Source organism: Pyrgilauda ruficollis, unplaced genomic scaffold, assembly GCF_017590135.1.
Source record: "Pyrgilauda ruficollis isolate IOZ18807 unplaced genomic scaffold, ASM1759013v1 scaffold106, whole genome shotgun sequence".
NCBI lineage: Eukaryota > Metazoa > Chordata > Aves > Passeriformes > Passeridae > Pyrgilauda > Pyrgilauda ruficollis.
The window spans coordinates 826,175-839,083 of NW_024508766.1; the positions used below are offsets into that span (position 1 = coordinate 826,175).

The 12,909-nt window shown below is 44.1% G+C and overlaps 1 protein-coding gene across 3 annotated transcripts in view; it reads right to left on the reverse strand.

The window, feature by feature from the left end:
* Nucleotides 1-5,662: 5,662 nt before the first annotated feature.
* The window catches only part of TRABD2A (TraB domain containing 2A), an 83,799-nt gene continuing 76,552 nt past the window's right edge, over nt 5,663-12,909 (reverse strand). For all 3 annotated transcript variants that reach the window (XM_041471472.1, XM_041471454.1, XM_041471463.1), the window contains 2 exons: nt 10,027-10,284; nt 5,663-6,509 (listed from right to left, as the gene is read on the reverse strand). In XM_041471472.1, coding sequence (XP_041327406.1) covers nt 6,329-6,509; nt 10,027-10,284 — 439 coding nt within the window. In that variant the 3' untranslated portion in view covers nt 5,663-6,328. The remainder of the gene's footprint in view (nt 6,510-10,026; nt 10,285-12,909) is intronic.

A 12,909-nucleotide genomic window follows, 5' to 3' on the forward strand; every position in this document is an offset into this window, starting at 1 on the left:
AAGATGACAAACAGGACAAGACACGGAAACAAAGACAGAAAACAGTGAGCATGTACTGAAGGCTTAGTAACAACTTTGCCACATCCACTTACAGTGTGCATATTTCCACCCTGGGTAGCACTGCTTCACACAGAGGTAACAAAAAAAAACCCCAAAAAAACCAAAGGAAATTTTAAGAAGGCAGGTAAGAGTTTCCTTTCAAATCACCATTCAGACAGGACTGGCCAGATAAGAACAATGGTGAGAAGAATAAGAAAGCATAACCACCATTTAAAGTGAGGCAGAAATATAGTTGTACTGCTGACTGAAATAATTCTGAAGCAGGGAGCCCATAGCTATGTACCTAGGGTAGTTTTCCTAAAGCCTCAAGCCCGTTTCCTTTTGCATGATGACTACCAGCTTCTGAAGTACAACGGCAACATCTAGTGTTAGCTGAGGCATACTGCACATTCGGGCACCTCCGTGAACAGTTCAACACCCGGATTATGGACAATCAGTGACTATGCAAGTTTCCTTGAAAACTCTTGGTCGGGTCAAGAGGATGCATCCCAGAGATCAGACAGGTATTACCACAAAAGGCATGCATCATGTATTTGCTTCCCTTTTCTCAATGCCTGACTGCTGTAAGTGGTCTAATCTCTTGGTGTCCACTTTAAACTTACTAATAAACAGTTTGTACCTTGAGAAAGTAGGTTAAAGGTACAGTTTCAATTCAGAAGTGATGTGTTTTAGACAAATAAGTTTCTAATCCACAGGGTAACCCTGTATCTGCTCTGGGAGTCATCCAGCAGCCACGCTTCCTGCAAGCTACACATCATTCACAAGCCACAGGTAAGCTAAAAAAAAGGTGCTGTCATTTGCTTCCACTGGGCTCAGTGCAAGGTGCTGGTGGCACCACTGCTGCACCATGAGGTGAGACAAGCTATTAGATCCAGGTCATGCAATCACCTTTTAACTGCATCACCTACAGTTTTTCTTTCCATGCTGGACTTTCAAAGACAAGAATACAGTTATGTTTCTGGGGTTTAGCAATGTAGAACTGGTTTCAGCAAAGGAAGCTTTAAGATGAGTTTGATACTCTTTTTGCCCTGGTCTGTACTATTCATGACTCAAATCCACATTGCAAACAACAAAAATCGTTTGTCTTTTTGTCATTCTACTGGGAAAATGTCTTGTCCTGTAGGTATGTGAAGGTAAGAGCATCATTCCAATTAAGCTTAATCAAGGATCTATTCAGTGCAAAAGGGAAAATAAATGAGAGGGGAAGTGATAAGGAAGAACACAAAAAGACAAACCTGATACACAACAGATAAGAGAGACGATGCCAAGGATGATAAGTTTCTAGTTACTAATTGATGGATGATTGAAAGGGACTCCCAGGCCCAGCTTTGGAGATGGCCACCCTCATAACTGATAAGAAAAGGGGAAAAAAGAGGATTGTGAGGATTTGAGATGTTCAAGGGGAGAGGTGTAGTGACTAAGAAAAATTTACACAAGAATGTTTAGTGAAAGGGGATTGGGAAGAAACAAGGAGAGGGAGTAGACAGGAAGTGATATAAAACAGCCTGGTTTGCTGGTCTGTACACTTGTCTGAACACACCCTGTGCCTGATCAAGGAACTTGGTCCTATCCTCTTTATTAAATCTTTCCTTAAATACAGTGGGTGGTGGTCTTTGCCACCAGGCACTGTGACAACAATGGGCATCCTGAAAAACAGAAACTGTGAGGGAGAACAAAGAAGGTGAGAGGCTCAGCTCCAGCAGCTGGACTGAGACCTCAAGTCACAGGCATGCGTGCATGGCTCCATTTGCCATGGGGCAGAAGGGGGTCTGTATCTTCTGCCAACACATTGTGTGCAGGTCTGGGGTGCACTTCACTGGCAAACCTCAAGTTGTACCCATCAGCAAGCAGAAGCTGCTGGGTCTGAGCAGAAGTACCAAGTAGGCAGAGGAGCAGTGCTAGTACCTGAGGGGACCTGTGAGATGAGTGTGTGAGTTCTGGACCTGTTAACTGTACAAAATTATGAGTAGGAGGCTTGTGAAGCACAGAAAAGGATTCAGGATCCAGTGGGAGTGGTGGATAGACAGAGAGGTGGGCCATGATTGTGTGCAGTAAGGCAGAGGTGCTACAGAGACCTAGTGTGTTATGTTTTACCACATACGGAACTGACATAACACCTCCAGTTGTACAGCACGCTTACTCTGCATTAAAAAAAAAAAAAATTAGAACTGACGAATTAAGAAATGCAGTTGCTAAATGGCAAACATGAAGAAGTTTTAAAACAAATTTGGGTTTTAATGAAATTAAGGTGCAAGAAATTCCACGTAAAGCTTGAATAAATTAGTAGAGATAGCAGATTAGACAAAGCAGATAAATTCAGTAAAGTACTGGACACTTGAAGAATATTCAGCTGCTTTTTAGCAGCTGCCATTGAAATCTTGGAAAGGGTTTTTTGGTCAATTTTCAGGCAGTAAACCAATCTCTGTACTGTACTTCATCATTGACATCATAATTCCTGGGCAATTTATTGTGTATTCATTCACAGTGGTACACCTAAACATTTCATGGATTATCAGCTTCCATTCCTGCTGACTAGGTGATGAACTGGTGAGACATTATTTGCCAGCTCTTCTGCAAACTTCTCTACTTGCCTAATTTCCTTTATAGACAATCAGTTCTTGGGCTCAAAAAAAAAGGTGTTTTCAGAATTCTGAAACCTAACTGATTTTCCTCAGATAAGTCTTACCATGGAAAACAACTTTACAGCTTTACCTCCCAAGCAGACAATGGACAAGTATACCCACAATAATAAATAAATAAACAATGCAGTTAATTCTGCTGAGTGTAGTACTTTTAGTGTGTGCAAGCTCCACACATCCAGACAATTTAGGCATGAAGCTTGAAAAAACTTGAACAAATTTGAAGAGGCTCTTCTGCCAGCCCATGACCCTTTGGCAAAATATGAATGCATCCCAGGCAATGTTTGGTGATCTCTATTGCAAAGACTCTGTATTTTCTTGCATCACTGTTAATATGAACAAACTTTACCAGTGACACAAGTCACCTTCTAGAGAATAAGTTCCTTTGCCAAGTGGTATTTTGATTACTACATTCTGGTTCCATAGGTAGCAGTGCAGGCTAACAACACTGCAAAAAACCCAGGTAGCACTGTGTGGCATTTGAGAAGCTGGCACTCGTGTTGAGGGAAAAGCAGTCTGTGTACATTCACAGGAGCCTGGGTATGGGATGTCTGCGTAGTGACAAAGTTCCCAGCATGGCTGGGGTGTTTGCACAGCAGAAAAGTGCTCGGAAATATTAAGTCCCCAAGACAAAGAGAGGGCTGTCTTGTGTTGTACATCTTTTTGCCTTCCATTCCAGGGCAGGAGACTGATACTCAAGATGGTTGTTGCTTACAGCATTTCTGCTCCAGTACTTTTAATGGCCTTTGTCCATTTTATCCACTTAGGTGTGAGTTTATATACTTGAAGCTGTACTGGCAAATAATGGGATGGGCCAAGTGAGTTTATACTTACAACATTCCACTATGTTAAAATCAGACATATAAAATGCCTTTCCTGGCATTCATATTTCCACCTGGCATGACCCAAAAAGCCAGGTGGAAAATCACAATAATATAATGTATGACTGCATGCAGCTGCATACCTACTGCAATGCAACTTGAAAAGACAGTGTCTTATTTTATTCTACTGCTAATGTGAACATAATCCGAATATCTGATTGATACCATTTCTTTAGAAAAGGCCACCTCCATACAGAGAATGTCTCCCTAACCAACTTTTCAGAGGCAGGTAAGAGGCCACCAGGAGGAGCTCTGGTTCCAAATCCCCTCTAGCAGAGAGCTGAAAACATATTTTAGCCAACATTTTAATCTCAGAGCTACCTTAGAGCAAAAAAGGCTCTGCTCCATTTTTTCTTGGGACTCCAGAAGCAGTTCCTCCACTGGGTGTCCACAAGTAGAAAGCTGGACCTCTGATCTCCTGCTGGTATTACCCAGCTGCTACTGGGTGGGGCAGCAGAGAGGACAATCAGTAATGACTGGTCTGGAAGGAAAAGTAGGGACTGGAACCACTAGTTTAGTTCACAGATATCAACCCAAGTCCATGTGACCCTCAAAACATTCTTTATTTGATTACTTTGCAGAAAAACTCCCAGGATGCAGCCTCTGTAGGCACACTATCCATCACAGTTTAAGTACATTTCTATTTCTCTGACAATCAGGCACTTGGAAACAGGCTACAAAATGAGTTACACCACCAGAACTGAATTATCCACAGTGCTACTTCAGGTCTCCGTTATTTTCCAAGTGTTTTATAACCATCTTTCCTCATGCCAACCTAAGAAAAACATTTACGGCTGTTTCACTCAACTCAGTTACCCCCACAGAGATGAAGCTCAGGAGCCACCATGGAGGAGAAAGCAAAGAGAAAAGGCAGCCTGGGGCTGTTTTACACAGCAGCCTTGTAATGGAGAAAAGAAATGAAAACTCTGCTTCAACCACTTTCTCACAGTGCTTGCAGGGCCCTTTGGACCTGTGCCACAGGAAGGAGATGAACTTCTAAGGTCCCTTCCAAACCAAACCAAACCAAACCAAACCAAACCAAACCAAACCAAACCAAACCAAACCAAACCAAACCATTCTATGATCCTATATGCCCAGTTTGCCAGGCCTGCAGTGCATTTTTAAAGTAACCTATGTTTCATACAATCTGCTCCCTTCAGGTCACATTCAGGTCAAGGAAAATAAGGTCCAGTCCCAGCAGGTCTATGACCAGTGAAAGACCAACCAGAGAGACAGAGAGACAGGGGAGAATACATCATCAGCCTGGCTGCTGTGAAAGCTAAGGAAGACAGAATGCATTCAGGTACTCCAAGTCTTCCAGTACTATGTGTAAGAAGGAATGCACAATGAGGTGGTGCTGTCTTCTACTCCAGCCCAGACATATTTAATTCCTCACAACTGTTCCTCACAGCTGCTGCTCACTGTGACACTTAGCCTCTCCTTTCTCTGCTTTCCTCAGCAAACAGAGGCTATGTTCAGGTTCAGCTTTTCTGGAAATGAACTGAGATCAAGGTAAGAAAAGCCTGTTAGGAAAGCTGGAACCTTTGTTGTTCCTCCTCTGACATTCTATAGAAAGCTACGAAAAAGAACTACTTTTTACAGTCAATGGAAAAAGCAGTGAAGTATGTGTAAAGGCATAGTGAAAGGAAACCTGAAGGTTTGTTGTCTCACTGGGGTAGATGATTACTATCTTTCCAAGTCACTAAGCTCCACACAGTGGCTCTAAGTTCACCCATGGGTGAAACTTAAGAAATCTTCCCAGGCAATGAAACCCTGCTAACAGATGGGGGTGAAATATTGCTCACAAATTGAGTTAAGTGTGATCACAAGAGAATGTCCTGTACAAATACAGAAAATTTATCACCACTTCCAAGCTTCTTTACATTCAATACTCAACAACACATCTACTCCACAGAGACAGCAAACAATTAAGCAGAGACTTAAAACAATTTGGAAAGTCTGAGCAATGAACTTAGTAGAAAACTTGAAAGTATTTTCTAGAATTTAGTCTTAATTGTGAAAAATCACCTCTTGAGAACTTATTTTGAGAGACTCCAACATAATGATTTGTGAAGTTCCCACAGAATTTTTTTGTTCTTAAATGTACATTAGTTTGCACTTATGAGACTTTCCTGACCACTAGAGGTTCAGGGGTACCCATCTTAAATAGCACCAAACAGACAGCAGACACATTCTGTTCACAAGTGTTCACAGGTTTATTCTACTGTAGGTGTTGCCATGAACCTTATATGTAATCTGGAGCCCTAGCAAGCAAGAATTAAAAGCATTACCAGTAGAGACATAAAGTACCAACTCTCTTTCCCAGCTGTGCTCATATGATCAAAATATTCTGTTCTTATAGACAAGTCAGTGGTATGTAAATCCTTTTACAAAGCACTGAAGGTGGAAAATACGTACTTTAATTGGGCTCAAACAGCTAAACAACAGCTATGTTATAGCGGCATTATAATCTCCCCAAAGTATTATGGGATAACATGAAATCATTCTTCTGCAAAAGAAGGATAAATAACACTTTCATTAAAATATCTTCTCCTCTATTGGGAAGGTCAAACCAGTTAATAGAGTTAATGATCCGGACTCAGGAAAAGGAGGCAGTTTAAGAACACCCCAAAGAATAGGTGTCCCACTCATTGTCTACTATTTCTTTTTTGCATAAATTTCTTTTTTGCATAAGTTTCTTTTTTGATTTTTAAGGCAAGAGTCTTGTAGCTTGGGTCCTCCTGTGTTTCAATGAAGCATTATCTTACGCAAAGTCAAAGTCAGTAGTGGAAGGAATAGAGAATGGGAAATCTGGTGAGCACTGCTGGTGTCTGCGCGAGTGTGGCTGGACCGTCCATGGCCCCGGGGCTGGGGCTCGACCGTGATGTAGCCATTAATGATGCGGATCCGTGGAGGAGGATCAGTAGCACTGCAAGGCAAGAGAAGAACATCAGTCCTGACGCAGCCCACAGCTGCCCAACAGACACATAGCAGGAGGTGGTCAGCCGCTGTGACCCACTCTCAGTTTTCTGGGTCCATGTGAATGGTCTCTTGTACAAGTTACGCACTGGCCAAAAGTCTGTGCCTCCTAAATGGCAGAGTGCTGTTTTGTCCCTTCGTCACACATGTGGACAGCTCCCACACCAGCCCACAAGGATGAGGTGCTACCCAGCCAAACTGTGAAGTAGACTTGACGGGGAACAGTGAAGAGACAGAGGAGGGTGATGACAGCACCAAAATACTGGCCCTGTCTCAAGTCTATCCAGCCTGCTCATTGCTCACACAGAAGTGGGTAAGATGACCATATTCCTAACCTCTGTCAGCTAAGCAGAAAATAGATAAGAACAAATCAAGTGTTGTTGCAGAGGAGTGTCACTGCAGGAGCACTTGCTGAGCACAGCTGGAGTGACGCACTCCTGTTGTCTGAGTACATCTTCCTCAGCATGCTTCATGCACCGCAATTCATATGGACCCACCTTGTTTCCATACTGTATGATCTCTCCCACAGGTCAGGAATTACGAAGATTTACGTGACATACTTCTAGCAGAGGAAGAATGGTTTCCAGAAACACATCCTGGACCGCCACATTTCAGAGCATCTCCCAGTGGTAGAGAGTTCTCTGACATCGTGACGAACAAGAACGGGATTAGAGCATACATAAGCTGAACTCCCGTAAGGGCAACCCATGATGGAGGAGAGAAATTTGTATGCTCCAGGCTCCTAACACCAAATTACCTGAACTGGGGGAGATCACACACCACAGCATGTCAAGAGTCAGAAGGGTCAGATACTACACAGGCTGTTGCTCTCTTTGGCAATGGACTGAAAGCAATGCTTGACACCACAGCTATGCGACTGACATACCCCCCTGGACCACATGGTGTTGTGTAGAACCTGAAGACAAATCTAAAACCAAAACTAAAAGCAAGACCACCTGGCAAATACGAAAACCAAGTAATTCCTTCTGCGCCCAATGCCCAGGTGCTGTGCATCATTCTTGTCTTATTTCAGTCCACTAAGCAAAGATGCTTTGGGAAATTAAAGGCAATTACTATCCTTTTTAAAAACACTTTACTCTTCCTTACCCAAAGGGCTCCCCAGAAGATCTGAACAATAGCCGGAGAGAAGCCAGCTGGCAGAACATCAAGGAAATACAGCCAGCAGCTGATGCACACAGGAGCATGAAACAAAGCCATTCTCACAAGCCCACTACAACACTACTAAAGCACTTGAGCTGCACCTTTCACATTTTCAGGCTCACAGGAAGAATCATAGAATTATGTAGGTTGGAAAAGACCTTTAAGGTCATCAAGCCCATTTGTAAACCTGAAAGCTGTGAATGGCCCATTCGTAAGAAACCCGACAGCTTTACCTGTGTCTGCACACCCTGAGGAATGTTTAGAGCATGAGACTCCCAGTCAGATGTGCCCTGCACAGGCGAGGGGGAGCGCAGAGGCGCTGGATTTCCCTGGGAAGGGATGCGCCGCGAGGTGGGGCTGCCAGCCCAGCCCAGCCCAGCGCGGCACGGGCGCTGCGGCAGAGCCCGGCAGACAGACAGCAGGACTTACAGAAACCCAGCGCACGGGTGGGGCTCCTGCCTGAGGGACAGCTGCCTTCCCTCGGCACTACAGGCACAGCTATCTCTCATGCATCCTTTGTCTTTCCCAGCACTGCCATGCAACATCTCCATCTCCAGACGTTTAAGCTCCTCTCTGCTGCTAAGGAGTCGCCCCTACAAAGCGTTCATCACCTAGCACCGGGGTAAGCTTCTAGCACAAAGGACAGCTTAAATAGTAGGGGAAGAAAGGAAACATAAAAAGAAGAAAAGAAAAACAGCATTTCCTGTTCCCATATTTATGCAGTAGTTTCCTAGGCTGCCATAATTTGTTTTGCTTTTGCCTCACTACTTCAGTACTTCAAATCTAGTACACAGCCCTAATGTGCCTTCAATCTGGTCATGGTAGCATATCTTCCCACCTTCCCTCTTCTTCTGAAGGCTTGATACTGCAAGTGCACAGGTGTCTTAAGAGTCACTGACCACTAACTTCTCTGAGCTTTGTGGGAGCAACTGCATGTGAAACACGGAACACAGCACTGTGGAAGCACGGCGGCAGATTAAGACAGACATTCCTTAGCATTTCAGCTAAACAGACTATCAAAAGAAGCCCCAAAAATCCATTCACAATCAGTATCAACTACATTAACAGAAAGTAAATGGTACACTAAGAGACAAAATCAAGTGTGATCAGTATAGGATTTGTTATATTGGTGAGTTTTAGACTGTATGTGGGTTTGTCCGAGGACATGTTACATGAGCATCTGTCTCCCAAATACTTAATACTAAGGCTGAAGGGAGGAGCAAAGAAGGGAATGTGGTCTAAAAGATCTGACAATAGCTGAATGTCTCAAAGAGAACAGCTGCTGCAGTCACTTGCTGCCAGCCTGAGCCACGTATCAATCATAGCAGTGGTACAATTAGGATCCAGGGATGTGATAGGAAAGGCATAGGAGAACTCTGCTATACTCAGTAACCTGGGGAGCAGGAAGAAGTATTCTTCAGAGAGGAAAAAAACCCAAATAATGTACAGGCTTCATTTCAAGAACTGTTAGACTTTTTTCCATTACCCCCACCTGTCTGGTTGTTTATGGTATCACAAAAATTTAATGCCCTCAAGCTGAGTGTGGCAGAGATACAGACACACAAAGTCCAAAAGAAAGCAAATTTGGGCATGTGTGTTACCTACATGAGGGAAACATTAAGGCATACATTCAGTCACAGGTCCTATTATAGGTAATGAGAGAAATTGGCTTTTCAGATTTTTTTTTTTCTGGGTTGCTACAGTTCTGGTAAGTAAGCAAGCTTTTCTGGATGAAAAATAAGGGATATTTGTGAACATCTACCCCACAACACACTAATTTTTTAATATAAACTCTGCCATCCATTAGGCTGTCATGCTTTTTCAGGCTGAAATAATACAGAGACTGAAAACGCTGCATGACTATTGCCCAAGTGCAAGGAGAACACATGCCAGGGTTGATAGTTTCCTCATACACAGCAGCTTTTGGTTAATGGTCTGCGGCTTTGATCTGTACCATCTACCACTGGACCCAGCCTTCTACGGAAGAGAGGACTGCCGTAAGTCCACAATCATCCAAACCCACATGCAGAATGATCTAGACAAGACTTCCATTTGTCTTATGCCTAGTTTTCCACAAATCTAACTATGCAAAGAAAAAAAATGAAAGCTTTTTTTTTTTTTTTTTTGCCACTAAAAGCACAAGAAACCTTGTGCAAATGCTTCAGAAAGAATCACAGCAGTGGAGAAGGTGAGATCCTCTCCACAGGATATATCTACCCCTGCAGAAGATTCAGGGTCTGTATTAAACCATCTAAGTTAAAGTCCAGTTTGACAAGCCATCCTCCCCCTACCCAGCCATTAGCTACCTTTCTTCAAGGCGAACCCAGAGGTCATTAAATTGTCGCAGTTTTTGCTTCTTCTGCTGCTTTTTCTTCTTCTTTTTGTACTTCCTGTCTACTTTCATGAGCACATCAATGCTGTCAGGGAATAGCAGGTGAGGCAGGAACTCTTCCTCTTCCTCTTCCTCTTCCTCCTCCTTCTGGGGGTGCACTGGGAGCTCATGGGACATGACATAGGGACTGTGTGATGATGAAAAGGCTAACAAGGTTTTGGGAGATTTTCGGCTGGAAGAAAGAGAGAACACAGTTAACATTTAAAAGGGTTTTGAGGCAAAATCCTGTATCAAGGCACATACATATAAAATAGAAGTTTCTCCCTGGATGCTCATTTCTCTGCCGTGTATTCCTGCTCCCTCTTTCTTAAGTCAATATTGATTTTATCATCAAAATAGTGCTCTTCAGCAAAAAGAGATCTTTGAAAAAGAGGCAGTCTGTCAGAGGAAAGAATGCAGTCTGGATAAGGGTGGAGTAGCTCTTGGTAATAAGCTTGCATATCTAGAAAGAGACAAAACCAGAATAACTTCTAAGTCAGAGTCAAACCACACTTCTCTAGACTGATGTGCTGCAGAACACAGACCAGATTATTCCTTTCAACATTCCTGCCCAGAGCAAACTAACTTGCGGAACAAAGGGATGGGGCAAACAAAACAACTAAAGCACACCAGCTGATGAAACCAGGTCTGGATCAGCACCTCACTGGTGTAGAAAGTAAGAAACAAGCTAGCCCACAGACTACGACCATGGCTACAGAAACACATCTTGAAAATTACTGCCCCTGAAGGGAAAGGCTTAGCAATAACCTGGCAAGCAGTAACCTGGTTGACTGCTGGATCCAGAGAAGGCTGAGGTTCTCAATGACCTCTATATCTCAATGTTCAATGGCAAGTGTTCCAGCCAAGCTGCCAAGTCAGGAACGGCAAATGGGAGTATGAAGGCCCTAAGCACAATGCAGGAGAGAATCAAGTTTGAGACCATCTAAAGAGCCTGAATGTGCACAAGTGCACGGGACCTGATGAGCTTCATCTGTGGGTTCTAAGGAAGCTGGCAGATAAATTGCTAAGCCACTATTAATAATTTTTGAAAACTTGTGGCACTCAGGTAAAATTCCCAACACCTGGAAAAAGGGAAATGTAACCCTCATTTTTAAAAAGAAGAAAGCAAAAGTCTCACCTTTTGCGTGAGGCAAGATCATGGAGCAGATTGTCCTGAAAACTAAAACAAACATGACTTTACCAAGGGCAAACAATGCCTGTTAAATTTGATTACCTTCTGTGATAGGGCTGCAGCATTGATGGATGTGGCAGAGCAGCTGCCATCACCTGCCTGGACTTAGGCAAAGTGTTTGACACTGTCCCACATGATATCCTTGTCTCCAAACTGGACAGACATAGATTTGATGGATGGATTGCCTCGTGGATAAAGAACTGGCTGGAAGGCCACACACAAACAATTGTGGTCAACAGCTCCTTGTCCACATGAAAAGCAGTGACGAGTGGTCTCCCTCCGGGGTCACGGTTGTTCAAGATCTTTGTCAGTGGCATGTACAGTGGGATCAAGGGCACCCTCCGCAAGTTTGGCACCAACACCAAGCTCTGCGGAGCAGCTAACACGCTGGAGGGAAGTGATATCACCCAGAGAGCCTGGAGAGGATAAAGAGGTGGGTTGTGCAAACTCCATGGAGCTCAACACGGGAAAGTGCAGGGTCCTGTACCTGGGTTGTGGCAATCCCAGACACAGCTAGAGGCTGAGTGGAGAACTTACAGCAGCAGCCCTGAGGAGAAGGAATTTTGGGTGATGGTTGATGAAAACCTTAACATGACCCAGCCATGAGCACCCACAGCCCAGAAAGGCAATGGGATCCTGGGCTGAATCCAGAGCAGCATGGGCAGCAGGGCGAGGAAGGGGATTCTGCCCCTCTCTTCTGCTCTGGTGAGAGCCCACTCTCACCCGGCATCCAGCTGTGGGGTCCTCAGCATAAGGACATGGAGCAAGTCCAGAGGAAGTCACAACACTGGTAAGAGGGCTGGAGCACCTCCCCTGTCAAGACAGACTGAGGAAGCTGGATCTGTTCATCCTGGAGAACAGAAGGTTGAGTAGAGACCTCATTGCAACTTCCCAGTGTCTGAAGGGTCCAACTGGGAAGCTGGAGAGGGACTCTTTGTCAGGAATTGTAGTGACAGGAGTAACAGACACAAACTGAAGGAATGCATTTAGGCCAGGTATTGAGAAGAAATTCGTTACTATGAGGGTGGTGAAATACTGGAAGGTGTTGCCCAGGGAGGTTGTGGTGCCCCAACCCTGGCATGTTCAAACCCAGGTTGCATAAGACCTTGAGGAAGCTGTCTAGTGGGAGGTGCCCCTGCCCATGGCAGGGGGAATAGGAATAGATGATCTTTGAAGTCCTTTCTAATCCCTTAACAGTCTATGATTCTATGATTAAGGAATCCTTTGGGCCATCCAGTCTGCATCAACCGAAAGCAGATTAGTTTTGGCACCACCAAGTTCACCCTCTTCTCATTTTCTTCTTGATGCAGGCAGATAGCACAAAGCAGTGGATTCACAGCCTTTACAAAACATCACGTCAGAGAATGTGCCTGACTCATTAGAGACCAGAGCTCACCACCACTGTGGCATTGGCTTCTAGGGTTGAATGCAAAAGGGTGTAATGCTGTTTTGCCACTCAGGTAAAGCACACCAAGGAGCATGAAATGGTGGTCTTAGTGGGTTTTATGGACAAATATGGAGGTCTATATGAAGGGGAAGAAACTGAGAAATTGCATCTCTCTCATAAACAGAGCTGAGCTTTGCACACATTTATATAGCAAGTAACAAGGGAGTGGGAGTCAGGCC